This window comes from Neodiprion pinetum, chromosome 2 (genome assembly GCF_021155775.2).
Source record: "Neodiprion pinetum isolate iyNeoPine1 chromosome 2, iyNeoPine1.2, whole genome shotgun sequence".
NCBI lineage: Eukaryota > Metazoa > Arthropoda > Insecta > Hymenoptera > Diprionidae > Neodiprion > Neodiprion pinetum.
This window is the reverse complement of record NC_060233.1, coordinates 2,798,157-2,825,100: the sequence shown is the minus strand read 5'-3', so window position 1 is coordinate 2,825,100 and position 26,944 is coordinate 2,798,157. Positions and strand designations below refer to the sequence as shown.

The 26,944-nt window shown below is 41.4% G+C and overlaps 1 protein-coding gene across 2 annotated transcripts in view; it reads left to right on the top strand.

The window, feature by feature from the left end:
* Positions 1–26,944, top strand: part of Ddr (discoidin domain-containing receptor 2) — a 110,951-nt gene that overhangs the window by 47,302 nt on the left and 36,705 nt on the right. The window contains exons 2-3 of one of the 2 annotated variants that reach the window (XM_046611740.1): positions 9,527–9,742; positions 12,374–12,476. In XM_046611740.1, the coding sequence (XP_046467696.1) occupies positions 9,577–9,742; positions 12,374–12,476 (269 nt within the window). In that variant the 5' untranslated portion in view covers positions 9,527–9,576. Of the gene's footprint in view, positions 1–9,526; positions 9,743–12,373; positions 12,477–26,944 lie in introns of those variants that run through there. The other variant, XM_046611741.1, reaches the window with a different exon arrangement.

The following is a 26,944-nucleotide window of genomic DNA, read 5'->3' as shown; positions in this document are numbered from 1 at the left end:
AACGGAGGGGAAATCCTAAAGCAAATCGATACTCGGCCAATTCGCATGTTTTTCGGGGTAACAAAGGTTGCGTCGAGTTTTTTTTTTTTTTTTTCTTTTCATCAGAACTGTTACATGGACAATTTCACACAGGCTAAATCCGTCTGTATTGATGCGATTCAGGGATAGATTTACTGGAATGTACTTGCATTTGTGCAACTTGGGATACATTTCATTGGTTTATATATGTCACATTGTTTACGATTGGTCGATTCTTCAATACATACTTGAATAATTGTGGACCACGAGGAAAATTTTTCGATCTGTGAAATGTATCCTGAATTACAAAAATTCGGGATAATTCATGTTAAATGTGCCTTGAATTATATAAATGGAGGCTGATTTAGCCTATATGTACTCCGAATTGCATAAATGCGGGCGGATTTAGACAAAATGTACCTAAAATTGCATAATTTCAGGCTGATTCAGGCTAAATGTACCCTGAATTGCATAAATACAGGCTGATTCAGACAAACCTTACACCGGATTGCATAAACGAAGGCTTATTCAGTAAAATGTACCCTGAGTTTCATGAATATAGGTAGATTCAACCCAACGCTAAATTGCTCGTTCACGTAATATTTCCTGCACGGAATAATCCAGTATCACGTTGATACGTAAGAATTATGTCCGCACGTGGCAAATAATGGTTATACAAACAACACAGGGGAACGTTAAATCTGTTTCATGTGAATGAAAGTGGAGGAGAGCCTAAGGAAAAAGAGGGTTGTCGCCGTATTCATTTGACGATAAGCAAACGGCGAGGAATCGTCGTCGTGAGTTGTGACAGAGCGAGGGCGGTATAGCCGCGGAATAAAAGAGAGAAAGAGAGAGAGAGAGAGAGAGAGAGAGAGCGATTGAATGAGAGGAGGGAGGAGGAGAGAAAGAAGGTTCATACGATTGTCCCTAATCGCGAACACGAGGTATAGCAAATTTCCGCAATCAAGATTACACCTCATCTCTTCTTCTCTTTGGCAAATTTTTTTCGATTTCCGTAAAAGGTAATTCGTTTGCGATTTTTGCTATCCCTGTGTATAATACACGTTATATGTGTATTTATGTATGTATGTACATATGTATATATATATATATATACACACACCTGTACATGCATTATGTCGAAGGGTGAAAAGAGAGCCGGGCGAGTGTAAATTTTATCGTAAGAAAAGCGCTGTATACATATATATGCGATTTCGCCGGGGGGGGGGGGGGGGGAGGGGGGGGGGGCTGGGTTGGGAAAAGAGAATCGCGAGGGGGCGAGAAAGTAAGAAAGCACTCGACTGGCTCGAGCGGCGCTACGCTCCGACCATTCTGCCGATTTAATAACGTAAATTGTACTCCGGGCATTAGCAGTTCCGTCACGAATTTTTCTAAAGCACACTATTGAGTGTTCGCGTTCATGCCGGGAATACAGAGCTTCTTGAGGGGTGGGGGGGAGGGGGGGTTGAAACCACCCGGCGTGCCCCCTTCGGCCCTTCGACGATATTCGTATCCCGTTCACCTGCCAGTTTTGCCTCTCGGTTTGACCGTGCAGCGAGAGGAATCTGTCGACGTTGGTTTTTCTCTTTCTTTTTCTTTCTTTCAATTTTTTTTTTTTCTTTTTGTCTCAATACTTTTCCTTTCTCTTCTTATTTCCCTTCTTTCCCCCCGAGGAACGTTGCCTTTTTGTCTTTCAATGGAATCCACCGGCCGCTGTTATAGAACGAGGGAGAAACAACGCACCGCAATGTGGGAAAACGGGGATCGGAATTTGCGGGGGTTTCTATGGGTCACCCCGCGATCCCAACGGCGATAGAAACTAAGTCGAGAACTTACTTTAGGCTCAACGTTTCTTCGAGACCATTTGAGGAGGACCCTGAAACCCGCCCATTAACCCCGTATAAACGAACGATGCGAAAAGCGGGAAGTAGGAGTTTAACAAGTTTTTATTCGGACCCTACTATCTCTCTCTCTCTTTCTCTCGCTCTGAAGGAGAGTTTTGGATTCGCGAAAACCAAATGACGTGGAATAATCATGCCACTCATATACCTATAGGTATATACATAGAAATCCGCTGGAGCGAAAAATGTAAAAATTGTCGGAAGAACCTTCGATTTTTTAACTCCGAAGAGACGAGACTCCGGAGTGCAAAACGCGTATTCTGGACAGGTATAGGAAATTTCGCAGAATCGTATTACCTCAAAGTGGCGGACATCAACTTTCGCCTCCGGTATATTTGCATGTGAGTAATGACCGTCTTGCGACGTGTCTAAAGTACTGCAGTAGTCACGGGTGTCAGGAATGGTGCTGCAAAAAAACTTGGGCGAGATCCCGGATCATCGTTGGATAAATCGTATGTTGTGTAACAAGGGGGAAAACTCGGTATTTTCCGGCCGAGCGTAAGTTTGCAATATGATTCGTAGGTGAGCCGAAGACCAATATTAAAAATACGCGACGCAAAAAGTCCGTTGCCTCCTTGTTGCGCACGATTTTTTATATAACAAGAGTATGTTACATGTTTTTTCATCAAGCACGAAACTGAGGTTAGGGTCGCGTAATGTCAGATTTTTTTTTCACTACAGCGCATGCGCAGAGTGCGGAAAAGACCACTTTCAACTCCTAGGACTTAAAAGTGGTCTTTTCCGCACTCCGCGCATGCGCCTTCGCAGACTCATTCGACCGTCATAGAAAATTTTACTTTTTGTGCGGAAAACGTGCTCGCGTTGTATGACAGTACATTTTTACCTGTACTTTTTATCACGAGAGACAAGAAATGGCGAAGAATTTTGCGATTTTGAAGCAAGACTGGTGAAAAAATGTTTTTTTAGTGTGTAACCGTTAGTGAAAATCTCTGTAATTATGGGACATCTGAAGATTTTGGGGTGCGGAAAAACTGAGACATGTAGATAACAAGAATCGTTGTTAGTGTGATAAAAAATAGTGTACCTATCTAAAAATAATGAATAATTGTGGAAAAAAAATATTTTCACTTTGCAATCGACGAATGATAAATCTTCCTTATCACGTGATACTTGTAAGAAAAATGGGAGGAAGATCTTGACGCAAAAATGTGGGAATCATTTTGGAGAAACATTTTCAGCCGATCCCCTTCGGCTGGGGGCGGAAAAGCGGCGTGTATTATGTTGTAGGATTTAGTGTTTCCCGTCTATTTCCAATGTCGGATGGTTTTTTCTCCCCCCTCAATTTTTCGGACGGCGTAGATTCGCTCCGCTTTACCCGCACCTTGACAAATTGGTATTTTTCGTCCGCTAGTCCGTGCAAATGTTCGGGAATCACGTGTCATAGCGTAATTCCCATATCCCGAAACTGAAATGGCTCGTTCGATCGCTTATTTCGTGCCCTCTGATATTACAGGGTTCTCAAAGTGTTTCAGTTTATCCCTGCAAACCCCCGTTTCCGCTGTTACGAATTTTCATGACGTATTACATATATAGGTATAAAAGACTCTCGCGAGGCTGATTAATGTCCCGGTAATTCGCCGAGCTCAACTTGAATAAAATACGCGTTAAGCTGATGAATTATCGCGCGACTCTCGTCTCATCCCGTTTCCGCCTTTCATTTTTCGCCACCTAAATTCGTTATGTAACGCCATAATCGCCCAAGATCCGAAAGTGGACATTTTCCGCTTCGTAAATTCGCAAATCATGCGACATGCGGTTTTTCTTCTTGAAAGAACAAGCGGCTTTAGACTGGCCATCAGCCAGCTTTCCGTTCTCACACTGCAGGTTCCAAGTTCATAGAGAAAAAAAAAGAATGATATCCAATTCGAATTTCGAACTACAAATTCAGATTCGTGATTAACGATTTTAAAGCCTTTGGCTTTTTTTTTATTTTTAACCACTATAATGGACACACCGTTACAAATTTTGGAAGTTTGATTTTGGATTCGTTATCGGTGATCCAAAAAACCTCCGCCTAACAATTTCTACGAAAATCGGAATATTTTTAGATCTCTTTCCATCGTGTTAGATCGCCATTTTCGATTTCACAATCTGACTTCAGATTCGCGATTAGTGAGCCAAAAAACTTCACGGTACCAATTCTCATTCAAAACCATTCATCCATCCGTAAGATATCGTCATTTTTATTTAATTTTTTGGAATTTTATTATTTAAATACTTAAAAAAGTACCAAACCAGGCAAAACCAAAATCTAACCAGTTCTAAGTTCGGAAAAGCCGCGTCGATTGAGACCAAAATTATTGAATTTTAGTAACTCGTCCTCGAGATATCGTCGGACAAACAAATTAATAACATACATCTGCGCACACAGACGTCCATTTAAAAATGATTGGTCGTGGTTCTCTAAACTTCAAAACATGGAGATCCAGTAAAAGCTCAATTTTTCATTTTCGGTACGATTACAATACCTTCTTGTTCTCTACGAAAATAGAGAAACGGGAAGTTCAACGCAAGGGCCTCAATAAAAGAGGAAAAACGAGGTAAAACTGGCAACGACCTCGCGCATTTCTCAGCTGATTGTCAGACGGTTTGCTTCTGCGGCCGGCATGCGTGGACGGAAAACGCATCCGCGATTCGTGCTGAATGGAGATTAACTCGGAGCCCCGCAACAGTGGGACATCTATAACGCAGGGTCGAATCATTTATGCAGCGGTTGCAGAGCCGGCGAGCAATCGAGTCCGTTGAATTCTGTTAATTGCGCTGCAGCCGATTGGCGGAAATCCAACGTGTTTTGGGTCCGTTTGTCCGCAGCGGATCGTGCCGGTTGAATGCCGATCATTAACACGTTTCGGATTATCTTGTATTCTATAATTCAATGGTACAGCCTGCAGCAGGATTTTCGGAAAAAATATCCACCGACGGGACGCGACGACGCACAGCTCGAATAAGGCTTAGTGCCTACGAACTGTGGCGATAATCAACCGTTAATTGCAACTCCGGTAATTCCGTTCGAACGGCGGCCGCAAAGCCGGCTACAAATGCATTATTAAACGCGATTAGAGAGGGCGAGGAACGAGAAGAGAGAAAGAGAAAGAGAAAGAGAGAGAGAGAGAGAGAGAGATAGTTTTCGAGAAAGGCTTTTCAGCCTCGCAATTTGTCATGCGAACGCATTACATTGTGAATAGAATTTATTTACTGTTAAAAAACGTATATTTGGATATGGCGAAATAAATGTTTTAGTATTGTCATCAAAGGAACCCGTAGAATTCTTATGGAAATTGGCTCTAGGTCGAATTGGATGAATTTTCAGCAGGATTCTACGGGGTCCTTATAGTTGAGTGAAATAATGATCGATAGGAATTTGTTAATAGTTAACCAGTCACATTTGGTTGAATTAAAATTTGATAACAATAACGAAACATTTATTACGCCATATCGAAATATACGCTTGTTAACAGTAAATAAACTCTTTTCTCAGTGTTCAAACCACGCCACGTGTCAGTAAAATGCGTGTTAATTTTAGCCACTCGTCAAAGCGTGTCTCGCGGAAAATTCATTTTTCAGTATGTTTGTTAAAACTCGTAATGTACATTATAACGGTGCAAACTTGCCGTTTCGGACCCTCGTATAAACGATGTTGAAATTTGTGAATTTTCCCTCGAATTTAACGTTCAGGTAATGGAATTAGTCGGTCAGGGAGAGTCGGAAAGTTGTGAGAGGGAGGGAGGGGGAAAAACGAAAAACAAAATTGAATGTTAAATCAGTTTCATTCGATTCTCGATCCGAGCAGTGCAGGTGATAAATTAACCCGAGAATCGTGTTGCGAAGCTGTGCAAACTCGAGCCAAATTAAAAGGTCGCATATCACAAAGGGGCAAATCTATTCTGCGGTAGCAGCAGCAGCAGCAGCAGCAGCCAAGGGAAAGATGGAAAAAGATGGGTGTAGAAAAAGAGAGATAAAGAGAGAGAGAGAGAGACTGCAAGGTAATTTTCTTTTTATAGGTAGCAGAATGAGAAACCGCTCGCTCATTTAGATTAGACGAGATTCTCGATGGCACCGTAGAGGCGTCTTTGCGAAGTTATTTCATCGCAATTCTTCGTCTGGGAAAACATTGTTAGTAATTTAATTAAGATCTGGGAAGAAGGAGAAGACGAATGAGAAGGAGAGAAGCTGGCGGTGTAGGTTATAGCTGGAGCTATATCGAACTACCCAACTACCATCCGAACCTGGGTATACATGCCTTTCCCAACGTTGCGGGGGAAATTGTTTGCAGGAAATAAACTTTTCTTATTCGAGAGCTAGCTGCAAAAGATGTAATGCAAACAAGCAACGCCGCGCCCCGAGACGCTCAGAAATATCTCCTTCCGTTTTCTTCGCTCGGTTACTCGTCGCTCAAGAAATGCTGTCCTCGCTTTTTCCCTCGGTGGTGATTATTAATTCAAAAATAGAAGAGAATTAAGATCAAGAAGACAAACACGCCGCTTCAATTTTCCTCTACATTTCCGCACTCTCTGTATTTTACCTTATAATTAAGTCGAACAGCTTTGTTGTCAACTAATCTTTGAACGCATTCAAGATTTTGTCGTCAAATTTATCGGGGTTAAACGTTAACACTGATTGTTTTTGCGCAGTTATTTTGACAAGAACTTCCTTGAAATTAGAGCAAAGAAAATATAATATGAGGTGAGGGAAAACTTTGTGCAAATGAGTCGATTTACTTTAACGGGACGTAAGATGACGACGAGGAGAAGTATCTGGTGGAAAGTTGATGAAAGATAATACGAAGGAGAAGAGAAAATGGGAGAGAGAGTAAAAAAACACAGTGTAATGATAATATTCGTTCGGATTCTCGGCCATTGTCGACCGTTCGTTTTATTCCTCGGTAGACAATAGGTCGTAGGAAAATCAGCGGAAGAAACATTCCTTTCACATTTCAGCCAAAGTTTAACCCCCGCCCTCCTCTTCCACCTTCCACCTTCCATCCAGTCTACAGTAATCAACGCACCTCATCCCGACCTTCGTCATCGTCTTGGTCGTTTTTTTTATCTTCTTCTTCTTCTTCTATTAGTGGTTCAGCCTCGAGAGCAAAAGCAGGATGACAAATGTCAAAGGTGCAGATTTGTTAGAATATTTTTCATCGGAAATAAAAACGGCGCGAATAGAGGAACGGGGAAGTAAGTGAAAAGGAAGGAGAGACAGAGTGCGGAAAACAACTTTTGATTGCTATAAAAGGCGGACTTGACAGGCACTCCGAAATTCAGAGCGAAATTAAAACTTGGAGTAAGCTTCAGGACTATAACGCTTCGGGGGAGGGTGAAAATTATCCATTAGACGAGCGAGGAATCAAGCTGGAGAAAATCTCGCAACGTCTCTTTGGACTTCGCAGAATCCTTATGGAAATTGGCTCCCGGTTGAATTGGCTGGATTTCCAGCATGTAGTATAGTACATATCCTCCCGATTCAAAAAGTTCTCATGTACACGCAGACGCGTGAAAAACAGGACATTGCAAGAATCGGAGGGTCTCGTTCTTCGTGAGAAATCCGACGTCGCACTTCCTTCCGGTAAACCAGCGAGTTCGTGGATGGAATCAACGCGTCGATGGAATCAATCACATCTTCCTTCCTATCTTTAAGAATCGACCGAGCAGTTTTTTCAGTGATTTGTTTGATTTCGCGTCCCCTTGCAGCTTTATAATTTACAAAAATCACCAAGTCCATAGATATCAAAAAAATGTGGACACCTTTCTTCCGAAGCCTATATCTCGAAAACTACTGACTTTTGGGAATTGTGACCATGAGAACTTTTGATCGGGAGAACATGTACTATAATATACTGAAAATCCGGCCAATTTAACCGGCAGCCAATATCCACGAGCATTCGGCGGGATCCTTTGAAAGCGACCATTGAACAACTTACCCTACAGACACTTTGGCTTCCAAAATCCATACAATTCGATCGGGAACCAATTTCTATAAGGATTCTACGCGTGAAATTCCGTCGATCAGCGGCTGTGAAACCCCGTTTGGACCGAAGCAACAAGCTCTTGCAGTACAATTTCTTGAGGTTAGACCTGGGATTCTGTGCTCTGTGTTGCGGTCTGGATCCCCGAGTCTGTATTCAAGGTCGGTGAAGATCACACGCTCGAAACTAATTTCCCAAATGGCGATTAAAACGCGATACCTTCGAAGCCGTTTCGCCACCCGGTATAAACATTAATATTCATCGAGTACTCAGACTAGGTACAAACTTCTCGCAGTCAAGACTTTAACAATAAATTACCGTGCACTCCTTTGTCTGCGGAAAATCCGCCAACGCCAATCGACTTTCTTGCCCTGGGATTAATCAGTGCAGAATAATTGTAATGTACATCCGGTGTTTAGTCTCAGTCGGTTGATTAACACTTTGAATTTTCAACGTCGAGGGAGAAATTGTGACTACATTATTGGAATTAGATCCGTTTCTTGAAGAGGGGCTTTTACTTTACTGGGCCGAAAAATTTACGTTCCATTCTTTATCAATTTTTTATGCAAAAAATATGAAATATAGAACGTTGATATCTCCCATGCTTGCTAAGAAATCTGACAGGCACGTGTACAACAAATGACTTCATTAGTTGAACCGGAATGAAGAAGAAATGTTGAAAAGTAAAAAATATCTTATAAAGACCGCTTAGTAAGCATACCAAATATCAACATTCCATATTTAATATTTTACGCATAACGTGTTGATAAAAAAAGGCAGACATTTCAGACTAGCAAAGTAGAAACCTCCCTTAATGAAATGAGAATGGTCGGCTTATAATATCTTGGCAGTTCACGAATGAGCTTGCGAATTTAACCCTTCGATTAAACACTCATCTGTAGCAGGTACAACATCGAAATAGATCAGTTTATAATGATTTAAAATATGTAGGGACGAAACGATTAATAATAGTACAAAAAAGCATTTCCTCTTCCATTGGACTGGTGAAAATTGTCCGACCCTTGTTTAATGGAAGGGTTAAATTCCTACTGAATTGCCAGGGCTGTTCCCAAGATTCGTGGTCCGGTAACGTAGGTTTGTAGGGTAAGGAATGTATATTCGTGAAAAAATGTCTCCTCTCAAGTGAGGGGCGAGTCGTCGGCAGGGTCGCTAACGATCCGCCAACCCACACAGTGGAAACGGGCAAAGGACATGATGAACCTACTCTCCGAGTCGTCTTCGTCGTCGTCGTCGTCCCGTCGCGTCGCGTTGTAAATTGTGTTTCTGGTACAGAGACGGGCCTGCCATGAGGATCTTTGAGGACAAACAGAGAGACAGACACCCAGACAGAGAGGACGAAGAGGAGGGTGGAAGACTCGAGTGTGTTTTGTTGTAGGGCTCGTTTGCTTTGCACGGGCCATCGAACGCGCAGAAAAGCTACTGCCGGGTGACGACGTTGGAAGAGATAGTGAGTGACAAAGAGAGAGATGTGAAGGCGCGAGGGTGCGAGGGTGTGAGGGTGTGATAGTACGATTGTGCTTGCGTCGTTATCCAGGCATCAATCGCCTCCGCAACAACGATTCCTCCACTAAACTGACCGACACTGTGTTTCCTCTGGTTCCAGGTGAAGAGGAGTTACAGTCGGAGTCATGTTGGAGCCCAGATCCGAGGCGGATGGTCGCCTCTACCTACGATGAGGACCTTCGAGGCCTGGGGGTAATGGCTGAATCTCAGCTTGGCGGCAAGATGAAACTTGCACCTGAGCTTCGCGACGTCCTGATCCTGATTCTAGGCCTCCTCTTTATCGGGCGGGTCCCTGAATCCCTGGCCCTGGACCTCGGTGAGTTCTCAAATTTTTACCCTACACCCCATCCAGTTCCATCCAGGAACCAACACCACCACCACCACCACCGAGCTTCTTCGTACCGTGCCGACGTGCAATTACCGGTATTTTACTGGGAGTATACGTCGAGCCGAGTCGAGTCCTTTGTGTACTGCAACGCGTCGACGAGTTTCCGTGACTCGTCGGCATTGTGTGTACCTACATTCAGCAAATGAAACGTCAACCGCACGATGAATTAACAATTCTATCTTAACGCGGGCGTTTAACCGAGAAACAGACAAGTGGGCACCCTCCGCAAAATTCTACCCTACACATCTTCCTCCTCTAGAACACACCTACGCGTACAGGTACTATTATACATACCCTTGTCTGTTTCTTGCTACCGCGGGCTTTTTTACACGTCTTTTACACGGGTTTCGTCGCGAGAGTTAATTAACCGGAGCGAGTCACGCTGTGACACTGCCAGCCAACGGAGGAATCCTCCCGACGCGTTTTTTCATCTCTCGTCCTCACACTCGGAGAGATGTTTAGTCGAAATGACCATTTTTCAACTACGTTATTAAAAAAAAAAAAACACCTGTAGGCTTGTACAAATGGTTAACTTGACTGTGCGCATAATGGTTAAATTAACTACATAGAATAGTCAAAATATTAATTGCACAGGCACACAAAATAAAAAAATAAAAAACTGATTTGTACCAAAGACTAGATCTATGAATTCCCATGTATTTTGATGTGCTGAATCCGAACGCGGAATCAGAAATAATCGAACACACTTCATTTTTTTTCTTTTCAAATATCAAAAAAACCGTCCTTAAAATCGGAAAATTTACTATGAAGGAGATCAGCATTATATATCGTGCTAAATTAAAAAAAAAAATGGTGTAAATTCAATCATTTCTAACCCCGGATTCGATTTCAGTAGGTTAAAGTACATGAGAATTATTAAGTCTAGTCTTTGGTACAGACCATGTTTTTTGTGTTTACCTGTGTTATTTTTACAGTTCGAATTCGGATTACATTTTACCTAGACACATGCCCGAGATTCCTTCTCATCTCGTCGGATGATACGTGTCATGTATTTCAAAATGATCGAAGACTTTGAGACTCATGCATATAATAACACGAACCTTTGGTCGACCTTTGATACGTGACATCAAATCGGACGCCGAATCAAAGATGCAAAATTCATACCTTGTTGTTAACATCCCCCGAGTAAACATTCGTAAACACAACGATTTCAGCAGCAGCTTATAATCGTCGATGAACCGTTTCGATTGCATCCGGTACCGTATGATTAAATTGTAGCAAACTGAGTCAATTAACTGTGCAGGGTTTCCAGTATACTAGAATCACGAAAAGCTGGAGGAGCACGTAAACCGGGGTTGAAATCAATAACACACGGGGGGTACAGAACGAACGAATAACCAACAGCAGTAGGGAACGCGAACGGTGGGAATGACGAATTGCGGACGTCGTTCACCACGCCGGGGAAGGACGCGCATACGTCACCAATGAATAGTTTAACACGGGAACAGAGCCGCACCTGCATCCCGAGCTCAAAAAGGTGGATGAAAAAAAAAATAAAAAAAAACAAAAAACACACACGCAGCGCCTCCCTTCACTGATGTATTTTTCAATCGAACGGACGCGCTTCGCATTGCTCATTCCACAGTTTGTCTCACCTAACTCCGACGGTTCCCGGGTGAAACACGTGCACGCGTCCCCTCCCCCGCCCTTAGGAATTAGGGGTTGTAACTTGAACACACAGAGACACGCACGCACGCACGCACACGTTACAGGACACGGGAACGACGGAACGCGATGGACTGCCGCATGGGGGTACCGGAAGTTGGACTACGTAATGCCTTCCAACCGTTCCTCCTGGACCGAAACATTTCCAGTCACCCTCCTATATCCCCTTATTGCCATCCCCCCTCCCCCCCGCTACCCTCGCTTCGCTGCAGGACAGGATTCGTTCTGCTCCGACTAATCCCGGGACCACGGCTGCATTCTGCAGTTTTGAAACTTCCCCCGAGCTAGCCAGCTAGCCAGGCATTGTAGCGAGCCGGTAACTTGAGTGCACTGCACCTCCGCATCCCACCGCTGCCACCAATTTATCACACGGCCGGAACGCTAAGAGAAATTACCGCCCGGGCAATTTTTATAACTTTGTTCGTTCGTTTTTTCTTTCTTTTTCACTTTATCGTCCATTTTCAGTCCTCCTTTTGCCATATTGTCTACTTTCTCTCTCTCTCTCTCTTCTCTCTCTCCTTCACTCTTTTTTCCTGCTCTATATTTTTTATTCCTAGAAGAGAAAGAGGGAATAATTAGTCACTTGAATAAATTCTCGTTCTCTCGTTATATTCACTGCTGGATTATACAATGCGCCCCGGTGGTTACCTTCACTCGACTGAATATGTCACCTACCTTCTCAAAAGTCTTTAAATCGCATATGACTGCTTGAACGAAGTTACGAAGTTGCTGAACTTATAATATTACGTGCAACTGTCGGAAATTATAACATATGAATTATTATTACTAATTGTTAGAGAATTACAAAGTTATAGAATTTCCTGTCACCTAATTCTTTGTTCCTTTTTTTTTTCTTATGTGTGTGTATTGCAGGGCAATGTACCGTGGCCCTGGGGATGGAAAATGGGGAAATTCCTGACGACGACATCACGGCAAGTTCCATGTACGATCCAAGCCTCGGACCGAAGCACGCAAGGTGATTAAATAAAACTATACTTATGCAAGTTTTTGTCCGTCTGCAATTGCACCCTTGCTGACCTTGCTTGTATGTTCGCTCGAGGGTTGTTATCACATTTGTATCTCCGAATGTTTACCGATCGTGTAAACCGCTAGTGAGGCTCGTTTGGAGGGCCGCCGGATGGCGGATATTTGCAACCTGGTTTCGGTTATAACGGTCGCGGGAACCGAAAGCAACTGTATAAGCAACAACAAAGGAAACAAGACAAACAAGAAGAGGGGGTGGGTCATTACGGTCCAAACTACAAGATACACACGGGGAGCGCTCGAGGAGCCTTATATATCCACCCCCTCCAACCCCTCCGCCCCACCATCACGGTGTGTATAGCTGAAGCCAAGAAGGACTGCCCTACAAATTACCCCCAATTTTGTGTAAATTCCCGAAGCTCGCCTCAGCATAATACCTGTATTAGGCAAGCGGGGCCGAGCTCTTACCGGCAATAAATTTGTATTAAAGCAGTATTTTGCCAAACGGTGAAAGCTCCCGGGCGTTAACGGCTCCGAGACAGGCACGAGGTACGAAATTTTTCAGGCCAATCACTGACCTGTAATACCGCTTTCACAACCCTTTTTTATACAGGTATACTATACCTAGATATTGCGTATGGATACCTCAGAGAATTTGGTCACGGCCCAACTTCAAATTACTATACTTAACACTCGAGATTGGAACAGGGTGGCTACACACCTTGAAAACCTGGAAATGTTTCAGGGTGTTAAAAGGGGTCATGGAACAAACCTGGAATTGTCGGGCAATTTTCAATTTCGTCATCGAAAATACTGAAAGTATCATTTTCTATAACGAGAATTGGAAATAATTTTTTGAGGTAACAAGTTTTTAGATCCTGGAAATCCTGGAATTGTCATGGAATTTTATTCCCCCAAAAATTTGTGGCCATCCTGTGAAACCTTTGATTGATAATTTCCTCTGTAATTAACACGGTTCTGTAAAATATATTTGCCAAATCGTCACTTTTCTTTTTATCATTTACTTGTATCGAAATTGCAAAATGACTATATCCAGCAAAATTGCATTCCGCGCAGGATGATTTTTTCTCTTTCAAGTTTTGTTTCTTTACTTCGTCGAATTTCTGATTTTTAACCGAGCACCATGAATCCGAGCAAGGGATGAAAAATCGATAATACTGTTCTTAAAAAACACGACCACCCTGGTCCCTTTTTTACCTACCAACCGAAACATGCGTGCCTCGACAATTTGCAGAGAGTGGGTTGGGGTTAGAAAGTGAAAGCTTGCGCTTTGAGAAAGTTTTCCATTTTTTTTTTTTTTATTTATTTTTTTTCTCCCTTTTGTTTTTCGTCCTTGCCCCTCGGTTTTCATCCGTCTACTTATTTTCTCGCGCACTCAGACTGGAATCGAATTTTCGCGTTCATGCGGACTAAGGACATATGGACAAAAAAGAAACTAAGAAAAAAAAAAAAAAAATAGATCGGGGGAAACTGAGGGGTAGGAAAAAAAACCCTGGAAAGAAAGAAATAAACGACCGATCGGTTGAAACGATAACCGATCTTGATTCCCGTAAATTCTTGGGACCAATTCCTCAGCCATCGAGGCTATATATACCGTATAGCTTTCATCTGTGCTAGAAGGGGTGGATAGTGGATACGGTGGAGTCCGCGTGCAGGAAGGGATGGCAAAAACTGTGTTTCTTGTCGCGTTTCCGGTATATCTAGCATATACCAAGCTGCGTGTCTACATAGGTATATGTATACATGCCCACCTAAAAGGTACACACATGCACACACAGACACACACACTCGTGCTCACATGCATACATACACAGTCACGTAAGTATACCCAGTCAGACGGATGATCCGCAGGGCTCCTCGAGACAAATCGAGGCCTTTATCAAGGCAGCCATATAATAGGCGGCATTGGTAAGAATCGAAGCCCGGTGACGTGCGAGCATTACTCAGGTGTTGCCGGGCGGGTAAAAAAAAAAAAAAAAAAAAGAAAGATGGTCGTCGACTTATACCTTATACCGATGGCTGCAGGGCAGCAAATTCGATGGATGAAATCGGAACCTGCGTCTGGTGGCCCGCCACGTAGCACGTATCGTATGGCTTTCACCGCTGCGACAAATGGTCGGCAACCCACCCTTAACCGTGTGATGGTGGTGTCATGTCGTGGGGATGAAGCGAAACCCCGAGCGTGCATCTGTACTACCTTTGTATACATACATATATGGACATGTATTTATATATATATGTGTGTGTATGTGCGCGTAGTATATACGTAGAAATGTATATATTGTACATATCTACCTAATATATAATGTATATACATGCACGTGCGTGTGTTCGTGTGTGTGCGAGGTACGCAGATGCGGAGTGTGTCCCATTTGTAACTATCCACATGTAGAGACGTGTCGCTCTGCCGCGTATCGTATCGTATCGTATCGGCAACGGTTTCCGCCACTTCCTGTACACAGTTCCGTATTTTCAGGGGTTGGAAACGGCGAGGTGAGTGTAGGTAACGGTGGGGGAAGAGAGACGCGCACGTGGTGGTGGTGGTGGTGGTGGGTCACATGATTTACGGGCGAATCCTTCGCGTGGCGCATCAACGCAAATAACGCGCTGGTACTCGGATACACACATTGATGCGCGAGGGTATAGAATCGGTATAAGGGCGTTGAAAGGAGGGAGGGATTGGGGTGGAGGCTTGATATTGTGTCGCGGAACCTAGAGAGGCTAACTCCGTATACACCCATACCAGCTACGTCGCGTACGACGAAGGTTTGGCATAAATCTCGAACGCGAAGAAACGGAAAAAAGAAAAATAAAAACGAACCAAAGCGTCATACGTACCGTTCTTTTGATAACGAAACTCGCGCATCCCCATCTCCCCCCCCCCCCCCCCCCCCCTTCGCCGCTCCTTGCACTTTCCTAGAGCGCTTGTGTTGGAGGTATAATAGGACTATTCAACGGGCACGCACGAACAAGTACAAGCTGAAGTTGGTGCAAGAAGGGGGTGGAGGGGGTGTGAGACGTCACCCTGACACGGGCCTGAATTGGAAGAGGCATTACTTCACCCTGTCACCACCCTGGTTCTTGACAAATCCTTCTCGCTTTGCTGCTCGAATCACTGCGTGAAATTAAAATACCTTAAACAACGGAAGTTTGACGCGTGATTTGACAAACTTTCAACTTCGTCTTCGATCGTTACGTTTCACTTGTACGATTGTATTACACATTTCTTTTTTCTCTTCTTTTTTGTTTTTTTTTTCACTTACTATTCAGCCCGAAATTCGGGCATACCGAAGGCTTAACAATCCTTAGGTGTTGTAACTTTAGGAACCGTAGGAATTCGGGTGAGAAAAACAGAAGGGAGCGAATGAGACAGAGAAAGAAGAAGAGAAGAAAAAAAAAAAAAATTGAAGAGGGAGAAACCGCGACAAATTCGGAGAGCCTCTTGCGGTGAAATTGTACGGGTACTCGGTGCGAGAGATGCAGTAGAATCGGCCGGGATAGTTTTGACTCGGGGGTGGAAACTGGGCCACGTCAGTCGAAAACTTTTAGGCAGATAGTGCGGAACTCCTCAGCCGGGCCGCATCCATTATCTATAATATATACCGGCTTTTGGAGAACGGTGGGAAAAGCTCCGATGAATATCGTGAACGGGTCTGAATTCACGCGACGTTGTTGTATTTGTTTTATTTTTTAAATTGTTTATTAATTCTCTCCTTCTTTGTTTATCGTAGAGAATTTGATTATCCCGTGTCGTTCTTTTGATTCGGAAAACATCGCCGGATTTCCTTTCGATCGGAATAAAACCGTTTTCCAGGAACACCTCTCTCGTCCGCGCATGGATCTGATTCGAATTCCCGTGTAACGAGAGGTTAACGAAAGTCACGAGACGCGATTTTAGGAATTCTTTTATCCACTCGCTCCTCGTTAAGCGTATACTCGTATTTCTACACGCGCACACATCCCTTCAATGCCCTTTATCTCAAATCCCGTTTGAAGAATTCGCCAGGCTGACTGGCCTTCACCCTCAACCTTTCAACGACGATCTTGTCGTATTCCGCAGATTGTATGTCAGGCTCCCCGATATGTATAATACTCCTTGAGAGTCCCTTTCTCGTTTTTATTTTCAATTACTCGTATCTTTCTCCCATCTCCTTACGCAGTCGAAAGGCGAAATCAAGAGAAAACAAATAAAAAATAATAATAATAATAATAATAATAAATAAACGATATTCAAATACACAAATTCAGGGTTTGATAAAACGAGTAACGGCGACAAAAGGAAAAAAAAAAGAAAATTACCAAATTGATAAGTAAAAGGGAGAAACGTACTCCTGGGGAAGGGGGTGGGGGGGGGGGGGTGGATTTCGGCTGAGTGTAAAAAATCGTCAAGGGGGACTTGAAGCAGGAATTTTTACGGGTCATTTAGCTGATGGCATGTTTCGAGGCCGCGCATTTCTGGCGGGCATATTCAATAATACCGTACGACGACCAGCAGCCGCTACAGGACACATCGGGATAGCCGGGGTGTCACACCCTCGTGAACCCTGGCCAAATGTAGTTGGCGAATTGAGGTGGAGGTGGATGAGGGAGGGGAGGGGGGGGGGGGGGGGGGGGAATGTGGCGACATGCCGATCCGTGTCCGATACACGAAATTATCGTGCAACGTTGAAAAGCAACCCTTGGGGATGCTTGAGAGATGGCGAAAAGCGGAGCTTTCGGATCAATCTGCGTGTGAGAAAAAGCGAAACGTCGATTCGTTTCGCGCGTCCGATTGGTGAGAATAATTTCTACGATATTTCGGGAATCGATGAACAAAAATTTGCCGGAAATCGTTGTTACGTATATGTATTATTTTTCACGACGAAATAAAAAAAATTAACTGCCTGAAAGAAATCGCGACGAAGAAAGAAAAGAAAAGCCTACATTATTGTACAAATTCGTACGTGAAAGCTTAGGATTAAAAAGAAACGGTACAAACTTTTCGCGTAGACTGTGTGGATAATTGTAAAAAAAAAAAAAAAAAAACTGGTAGGCCTTACAATTACAACATCAAAGAACACATCTACAACCTTGGGTTAATCGAAGAAATAACAATTATTCGTGGAAAAAATATCGCAGAAAAATATCAACTTTTATACAATAAGTAAAAACTACAGCGAAAATGCGATTAAAAATTTTACAACGATCGTCTACATGCAAAAACTACGCGAAACTGTACAAAAGTTGCCGTTCAAAAAACTACGATCGTGTTTTAAATTTCCTTCAAAATCAAAAGCGCCAAAATAAAAAAAAAAAAAAATAAATAAAAATAGGTGTGGATATTTTTCAAGAAAATCGGTAGTAATATTTTTTTTTTTTTTTTCTTTTTCTTCTGAACCGCACCCGCTACGAGGGTGGGGGAGAAGGGGGGTCGAAATATTACCGAGGGACATGAAACACCCCCGATCGATAAAGAATTCCACGTTTTTTCGCCCCCCCCCCCCCCCCCCCCCCCCCGCATTCCTCCAGATGGTCCATACACGCGTACCACATCTCGGTATTCTCTCCCCTTCCTCTTCCAAGATTTCTCCGCTATCTGCACACCGGGAGCGGCGATGAGATTACCTTATTTTTTGGGGGATGAAGGGAGGGAAAGATCCGAGTGGATGAAAACCGCCGAGAGTGTATCTGCTCTGGAAGGGAAGGAAATATTTCCAAAACTTTCGGCCGAAGCTCGCAAATTTTATCAAGTTTGAGCCGAAAAATTTTCCTCCGCCCCTCCGAGTCGTACCTAGCCCCCCTCCCTTATTATACTCCTCGCGACAATATCGGATCAAAAGTTTTCCGCATCTGTGTAACGCGGCTATGGGTGGGTGGTAATAGACTTCTGCTCCTCCTGAAACCCGGCATGGTGCTCCAAGTATAATACAGTCTTCTAACTTACCGGTAGAGACGGTTTTTGTCTTCTTTTTGCAGTACAGCGTATAAAACGTATAAAATAATTTTTCTGATACAGATCTGATGAGTAATTTTTCTGTAATTAAGTATTGAAAATTTCATACTCAATCACAACTGCTAAAGATAAAAATACAACATACTGTAATTGTTATTAATCAATTCTCGTAGATTACACAGAAATTATAAGAAACGTATTCTGACGTGTAGTTTTGTGAGTAATTTGATCTAAATGGTAGAAAATTCACGAAAATATCAGTCAGCCATATTTAAAAATGAATTGCAAAGTGTGGCAACGTCGGATAAAAAACGTTTTTTCCATTTATTAATTTTTTTTCCTCTCAAATCGTCGCAGTTGTTTCAAAATTGAGTTGTTTCGTTCCTCATTTTTTAAATTTATCAATGAAACTCAACTAAACACTGCCAACAACAACAGACATCTACTACATGCGCTGTTGCCAGATCTATTTTACGCGGGAAAAAAATACTCGAGTCACAAAACATTTATTTATCGTTATTAGTGAATACATAATTAGATTGATCCGATTAGAAGTGATCTTAGGTAACATCTAAATTTCAAATATTATTTTCCATGTTCACATTTTTCATTTTAGTCAAAAAAAAAAAAAAAATATGTTAGATGACTTTATTATCACTCACGGGTTACATACTGTCCATATATTACCTTGAGATAAAAATGTGTCTCACACGTGTATATAAAACAATGTATATATCAGAGAGCCGGGGATTCAAATCGTGAGCATATTATTTGACTGAAGAAATGTTTATTTATTTTACTTTTTTTTTTCTTTACTTTCCACCCCCTCGCGCCTGTTTTGTATTCTTGCGTCAAACTTCTACGGGGTCCGTGTCTCTCAGCTGCGCAAAATTCAGCCCTTTTCCACGTGTCCGTCACGTCGTGACTGGAATTTCGATTCGTAAAACGGAATGTTGAATGAAAAATGCTCTTGAGTGTGCCAGAAAGAAAAAATACTTTCATACGTGTACATAATACGTATATACACATATTTTTCTCGTTCAACAATAACCGGTTCTGTAAAAGTATTTTCATACTCTGAAAACTTGTAAAAATTCAGTTAAAAGCTCGTTTCGTTCGGATGCGACTCGAAATAGAGTGAGTGAGGGGGAGGGGGGGGGGGGGGCAACAAAAAAAAAAAAAGAACGAGTTCTCGAAAAATCACTAAATTAGGATGATTACGTGAGGAAATGATCCTGCGAAGGTTCAGGCGGCTAATTAACAACCCTGTCTATATGCCTGTAACACACCCGCTCACCTGCCCTTTATATTTATAATCCTAACCCCCCTCCCTTCCCCTCCCCGTCCGATTTCGCCTTCCCTCGCGTGTAATTTAACGCCAATTAATATCTCCGCTGCCTCTTCCCGCACTCTTTTCATTATTACATAAACGACGCGCCCTCTTCTTTCGACCCTCAAGAGCAGCACGCGATTTTCACCCGACAACCGTATTTGTGAGAATATTTTTCGTTCGGTGTTGATCCGAATTTTTACATTTTTTTTTTCTTCTCTCATTCGTATCTTTTTAAATATATTTTCAAATCGACACGTTCAAGCGCATCTGTCAACCGTACCCACGTATCTGTGTAATAATTTCATTAATTTTTCACATTCTTGGCACAAAATATAACCCGCGTTTTATCTCCGTACACGCAGAAGACCTCCCCCCCTCCTCCCCCCCAGGATCTGGAGATGAAAAATTGCGACGAAAAAAAAAAAAAAGAAAAAAAAAAATTAAAAGCCACGTACTCAACGTAAACGTTGCACGATAATATATCGCGGAGTAATGTATAGTATAATGTGAAAATAAAACAGCTGGCGAGGGCGGCGGAGGTGGGAGGAGGAAAGGGGGAGGGGGGAACCGAAACAGAATTAGTAATTGAAAAAGAAGGGGGCAAAAAAAAAAAAAAAAAAAAAAAAAAATGGGGAAACAGAGAAAAAAAATTCGAAAGAGTCAGCAAAAAGCTTATCAAACGTGAGCGTGAACCCGGAGAGCTTGGGGTTGATATACGCGTGTCAGAGGTGGGTGGGATAGGATGGATGAGACGAGGAGGGCGAGGTGGAAAGTGGCGTTATGTACCCACCCAGAATCTGTTGGAATAACGAGCTCGAGAGGAAAAGTACGACGGTCGGATGGTGAAAAAAAAGGAGGAAATAAGGGGTGAAAAAGGGGGGTGTGGTATCCGTGTACGTAAAAAAAACATGTATATATATATAGTGTATAGTATATATTGTGTATAGTGTATAGTGTGGTTGTACGTATATTAGGGTGCTTCGTTTGAGACGATTATTTTTTTTTTTCTTTTGCTCCATTCACGAAATATCACTCTAAGCATCCAAAAAAGAATTCTCACCAAAGATGAGCTCTTAATTTTAATTCTAAATACTCGCTAAACGACTTTGAAATTTTCCCATTTATTTAACAAGTAAATTTCGATTTTTTTTTTTTTTTAATTCAATTATCTAAAACAACGCGGCATTTAGGGATATTCAATCGGCTGTAGATGTAAATTACAGGGGATTCTTTGCTCTTTGAAAGCACCTACAGCCAATCTATGTTTTATGAACGGACTCGTCAGTAATAAATCTTAAAACCGATTTTTTCTCTAATTTCATGGTTTTTTTCATTATTCTCGTGAACCACTAACTTCACAGCAAAATTGTATTTGACTTCTTTGTAGAAAATTAAATTTCCTACAAAAAAAAAAACGCCATGTAAGCCAAACCCGTAAGGCTAGTAGTTTAAGAGATACATCCAATTGAACATTGAAAAATTCAAAATATCCTCGTTTTAGCCTAGATTTCAGTACTTATTCATTAAATTATTGTCGAAAAAAAAGTAATTACAGTATCGCTGATACAAAATTGTCATTATCATCATTATGATTATTGTTGTTATTATTATCACTAATTTTTTTCAGAAAAAAAATTGAAATTTACGCGTTAAACAAATGGAGAAATTTCAAATTCGTTTAACGAGTACTTGGAATTAAAATTAAGAGCTCATCTTTGGTGAGAATTATTTTTTGGATGCTCAGAGTGATGTACCGTGAATTGAGCTAAAAAAAAAAAACAAATATTCGTCTCGAACGAAGCACCCTAATGTAATATGTATATATGTATATATGGTGTTACACCAACGCGATTGTCGCACGGCGGGCCGCTATGTAAGCAGAATTTCAAAGAGCGTTAAGATTTAATGGGTGAATAAAACACGTGTTGAATCCCGGGCACCGTTGTCGTCATCATCATCCTCCTCCTCCTCCTCCTCATCCTGGTCGTCGTCGTCGGATAGTATAGGCAACTTGCCCCGCGTCTCTACCCCCGTTTTGCATATTAATTACCGTTGATCCATGTAAGCGGTGCTTACGCTTGCCTCTTACATCCAAATTGCCGAGATTAACATTTTTGCGATTTACAATACGTCAAGGCAGGCCGATTTTTCGTTACAAGAAATGTTTTGTTTTTTTTTGTTTTGAGCCGAGGGGAAATTTTGGTGAAGTTTTTTTTTTTTTCTACGTTGCTTCATATTTCGAAATTACAAGAAAACCTGTAAGACAGGAAAGAAAGCAATAATACGAAATTTTCATAGAATTATTCATATTTATGGAAATAGAAATAGTGGATGGATAATTAAAAGTATTCATTTTTAATGAAGCATCATTCTTTTTTTAATTTGGATTCAAGTTTGAATTCAGCGAGGAATATGTTATTGAATATTTAATTTTGAACAGTCAGTTCTGGTAGAGAAATAAATGAGTTGGAATACTTGAATGAGAAAATCCTACGCCACAGTTTTTAGTTCAATATTAAATTATATACATTTCGATGAAAAATTTTAGCTTGTATACTTTTAACATTGCGAGGAGAGAAAATGTTCATAATTTTTATATCTGTTGACTTATTGAGCTCAAATTCGGATCAAATTCTATCTCGAGGGTTTTGTGGACTCGAATGGTCAAAATGTCAGAAGTTCTCATTCGTATACGATGGGAAACTCTTGAATTACACCGTCAAGAAATTAAAAACGAAACTCGTTCCCCTGACTAATGAGCGTGAGAAAAACCGGAGCTTCCCAGAACAAAAAATGAAAAAATTGCCTAAATTAAGGAGTCAGACAATCTCGAGTGTAATTGAACATCGAGCTTATCTAGCAACAGGTATAAGTATAGTATAATCTACCTGTCCATGGGGTTAAATGGTAACGGGTTCTCCATTCGAATAGCCTAATTACTTCAGTTATGTGATAAGAGGTAGTGAAAGCGGTCTCGAACTTAAAATTAAAATAAGAAACGAAAAAAAAAACTGAGGAAAAGGAGGGAAAAAAATTAAATTAATGAATTCATACTCCTTGTATAGCAAAGCGCTGCGGCTGACTTCGCGTGGCCCAAGAGACAGATAACGAAATACTTGGGTCCTTTACTGAATACAAAATATACCTCATTCAGGGTTAGTGGTTGTATCTAAAGAAGAACCGAAGCCATGTGAAGCAAGGAGTAGGTGGCGTAGCAATATGAAGGCTGGTTCTGGACGCAGATTCCTGCACCGACATCTTATCGACACTCCCAAGACACAAACCTTTTTACTAGTATATTTCAGACCAGAACCCTTTTTTCTACGTTATTCTAGATTTTGCGAACATTTGTGCCTTGGGAGTGTCGGTAAAATGTCGGTTACGGGAATCTGTATCTACAACCGGTCTTGTACTACTATTTATACAAAATATTTGCCTGGCTCAGGGTTACAGTACATTATACCTACAGGAGAATCAAAGTCATGAAAAGCAAGAAAGAAGCCTGCCTAGCTTACTTACGTAACAATACAAGGCCAGCTCTGGACACAGATTCCTGCACCGACATTTTATCGACACTCCCAAGTCACAAACCTTTCCACTAGAATATTCCAGAAACGAACCCTTTTTTTTTCTAGATTATTCTAGATTTTGGGAAGGTTAGTGTCTTGGGAGTGTCGGTAAGATGCCGGTTACAGGAATCTGTATCCAGAACCGGTCTGATATTACTACTTATAAAAAATATGCCTGGTTCAGGGTCACAGAACATTGTACCTTCAGGAGAATCGAAGCCATGAGAAGTAAGGAGGAAGCTTCCGGGCAAATCGATACCCTAAGCCTTGATACGTAACAGGCAGGCCGCACAATACGGAGAGAGTGCGATTCCGCCGTTATTGACAATAATTCTACCCCATAACGGGCCTTTCACCCGACACCGAGCAGCTCGCCTGTATTTCACTAATTCGGTAAGATCCCAGGTGTTATTTATTGCGCGTGCAGATATTACGCGAGGAAAATTAGCCCAACTTACATGCCTGTAAGTAATATTCGTTTCGTGCATAAGAGCTGACACTTAAAGAGAGTTTTCTTGCCTTCTTACCATTCTTCGGTCTAGATCGGCAGGTTCAAATGATACAGCCGAAAAACGGTGACATCTTATCGTTTTTTCTTAACTGTTGATCCTATGATAATTTTTTAATAATGCAGCTCTTTGAATTTCTTACTATTTCGAATTTGGAGTCTATAAAAGCTTAAATTGTAACAAAAAGTGTTTCAGTCTTAAAAATCGCTAACCAAAAATGAAAAAAAAAAAAAAAATGACAATAATTTAGGCATTCTTCTAATTCATATTCTCGAAGCCGCATCCTAATAATTAAGCTTACTTATCGGATCGTGTTAAGCTCACGCAGATTTTTCTTTCTTTACTTGGAACCAACCTGTGGAATGACCAAATAAAACCTGAGAAAAGTTGTAAATAAATACGACACTAGTGAGTATATTTAATTCTCTTCAACTTTATTCCCATCGCACAATAATTACTCCATAGATTTCGATATCCTTAACAACGTGCTAGTAAAACTATTAACTTTTACGAAAACTTCCACATATTTTCATATCGCTAAAGAGATAAATTAGCGACGTATTCGGCACGATTCGACGTCGAAGTCAAGGCGAATTGTTGAGACCAGGGTGTAAAGGAAAGTGCTATGGGGTGGATATCCTCTCGGCTATTCCAGGGGTGGGTTGAAGGGGGGCTCCTGCAGCATGTGGTGGTAACGACGGTCGTCATTAGCAATGCTAATGCATCTTTCGAGCGATGAGGCGCGCGCCATCGCAGGTAATGCCTCCTCCACTTCTCCCCTGCAGGAAGCCAACTCTCCCCCGTCTGATTCTACTCGCCTATTATACATACGTAGGTATATCTGTACATACCTTATATGTATAGGTATAAGTACTATTCCTCTTCGTTCTCGTTTCTCCCCCTTTCTTCTGGGTCCGTGGTTTCCCTTACTTATATTATACCTATACATAATACGTACCCTTTACAAATCCAAGTGCATCCTCGGCCTGTCTGATTGGCTTCTCCATCACAGCAGCGATACGTAACTCTAACATATATATGTATTTGTATTATCTGTCTGACTCACCATGCGGCAAATCAGATTTTATAAATTAACTTCGCATATATTATATATATGCGGAGTTTATTCGTATCATACATGGATGTATCTTTATACACAATATTGTACTGCGATTATTAATTGTACGATTTTGAATTGACCTTGAAAATTTTTAACAACGATTTTTTCAACGTCATATCATTTTCATGTAACATATCTGAAATTTAATTATCACTTTACTTCAAGGTTGGCAAATTTTATTCATCTTTTCTTATCTTTTATTGATCTTTGAAATTGATAGGTATCTTTCGATAATTTTTATGATCGTATCAATTTAGATCCTGTACCATTCAAAAAAAAACGAAGAAAAAATGCGAAAACAAGAAAGTCAAGATCACGTTCCAACCCAAGGGAGTGAAATTAAAAGGAATTATGAAACAAGTGCCTAATTGTAAATTAGCCTATAGATTTAGAGAGAGGAGGGAGTGAAATAAGACGCGTAACAATGAGCGTTAAATCCTCCGAGACTACAGTTTTTATTACACCGATTGTGTAATTAAAGTGGTGCAGCCGGCAGGCACGAGTGGGAAATTGCTGAAGGCTTTGCGAATATGGCTGCGGGATCGAATCGCGGTTTGATCGTTAAATTAGACAAGGAAGGATTGTCAGAGTAAGAAGGTACATCTCGCGGTACAGCCAATTAAGCTTGATTAGAAGGTTGTCTTTAATTGCTATCCCAAGTTCACTCTCGAACTGACTATACGTACGATATGTACATATACATATAACGCGTACATGCACCTATATACATGCCTATGCCTGTATTACCTACAATACAATAGTCAGGTTACATATTCTAAGGATCAAGTGGAGTGAAATTTCGGAGGGATGTAAAGTTTTTTTTATTTTTTTTCCTCTCTCTTTCTTCTTTATGCTTGTGAGATTTTCAACGGTCGTAAATCCTCCGGCAAAGGGATAAGCAAAAAAAGAAGGATCCGATTGTAAAAACTGATATCCGAATGACCCGCCGTTCTTTTTTTTATTTATTTCTTTTCTTCCGAATTTATCTCTTTTATTCTAATGAAGTCCCACCCTTTTAATCCGTTCCTCGCCCACACCTCCCTCCTAGCAGACGTGTCTGATCTGATACCCGTCAGAAAAACATTATTTTTGGGAAAAGAGAGAAAAAGAGAGAGAGAGAGAGAGAGAGAGAGAGAGAGAGAGAGAAAGAGAGCGAGAAAAAAAAAGAGTACAAAAGACAACATCGATATAATGATTATACACAATACCTTTTTTGTCAGTTTATTCAGCATCCGCATATTATCTGTAGGACCGGGCTTTAAGCTTTAAAGCGCAATAGTTCGACCTGAGAGAGAGAGAGAGAAGGATGGAGCAGGGCTGGACCATGCTTAGTCGGCTTTGAGCCAGAACGCTTAACGATATTGACGCGTTATCTGACCGCTTAGCTCAACCAGTATAAGCAATATTGTATCGGGTCAGCAAGCCACCGCTTATTGTATCTCTGAGGACTCAGGTATTGATAATTTGGGTATTGCTGAACTATCACAAGCTGTCCCTTATTCGCTGACAATCATTGAGAGAGCAATCCTCTTATGGAAAATCACTATTTTTTATCTATATAAGTAGCAATACAAGGCTGGTTCTAAATACAGATTCCTTTACCGACATCTGATCGATATTCCCAAGACACAAACCTTTTTTCTAGATTATTCTAGATTTTGAAAAGGATTGTGTCTTGGGACTGTCGGTAAAATGGCGGTACAAAAATCTGTATCTAGAAGCTGTCTGTTATTGCTGCTTGTATTATCACGATATTATCGTAGGCTGACAATTTACATCGTGCGGGTAAACAAATTTCTATATATACATACATGTACGTACAAGAACAGTTTGTAACCGAGTAGGAAATTTAACTCCCTACATAATGAAATTTTGTACAAACATATTGTTTGAGCTTGCAGCAAACTGTATACAATGGTGACGAATTTTTAATATACACCGAATTCACTGCACCCAGCTTGTTACGATGTTCATAA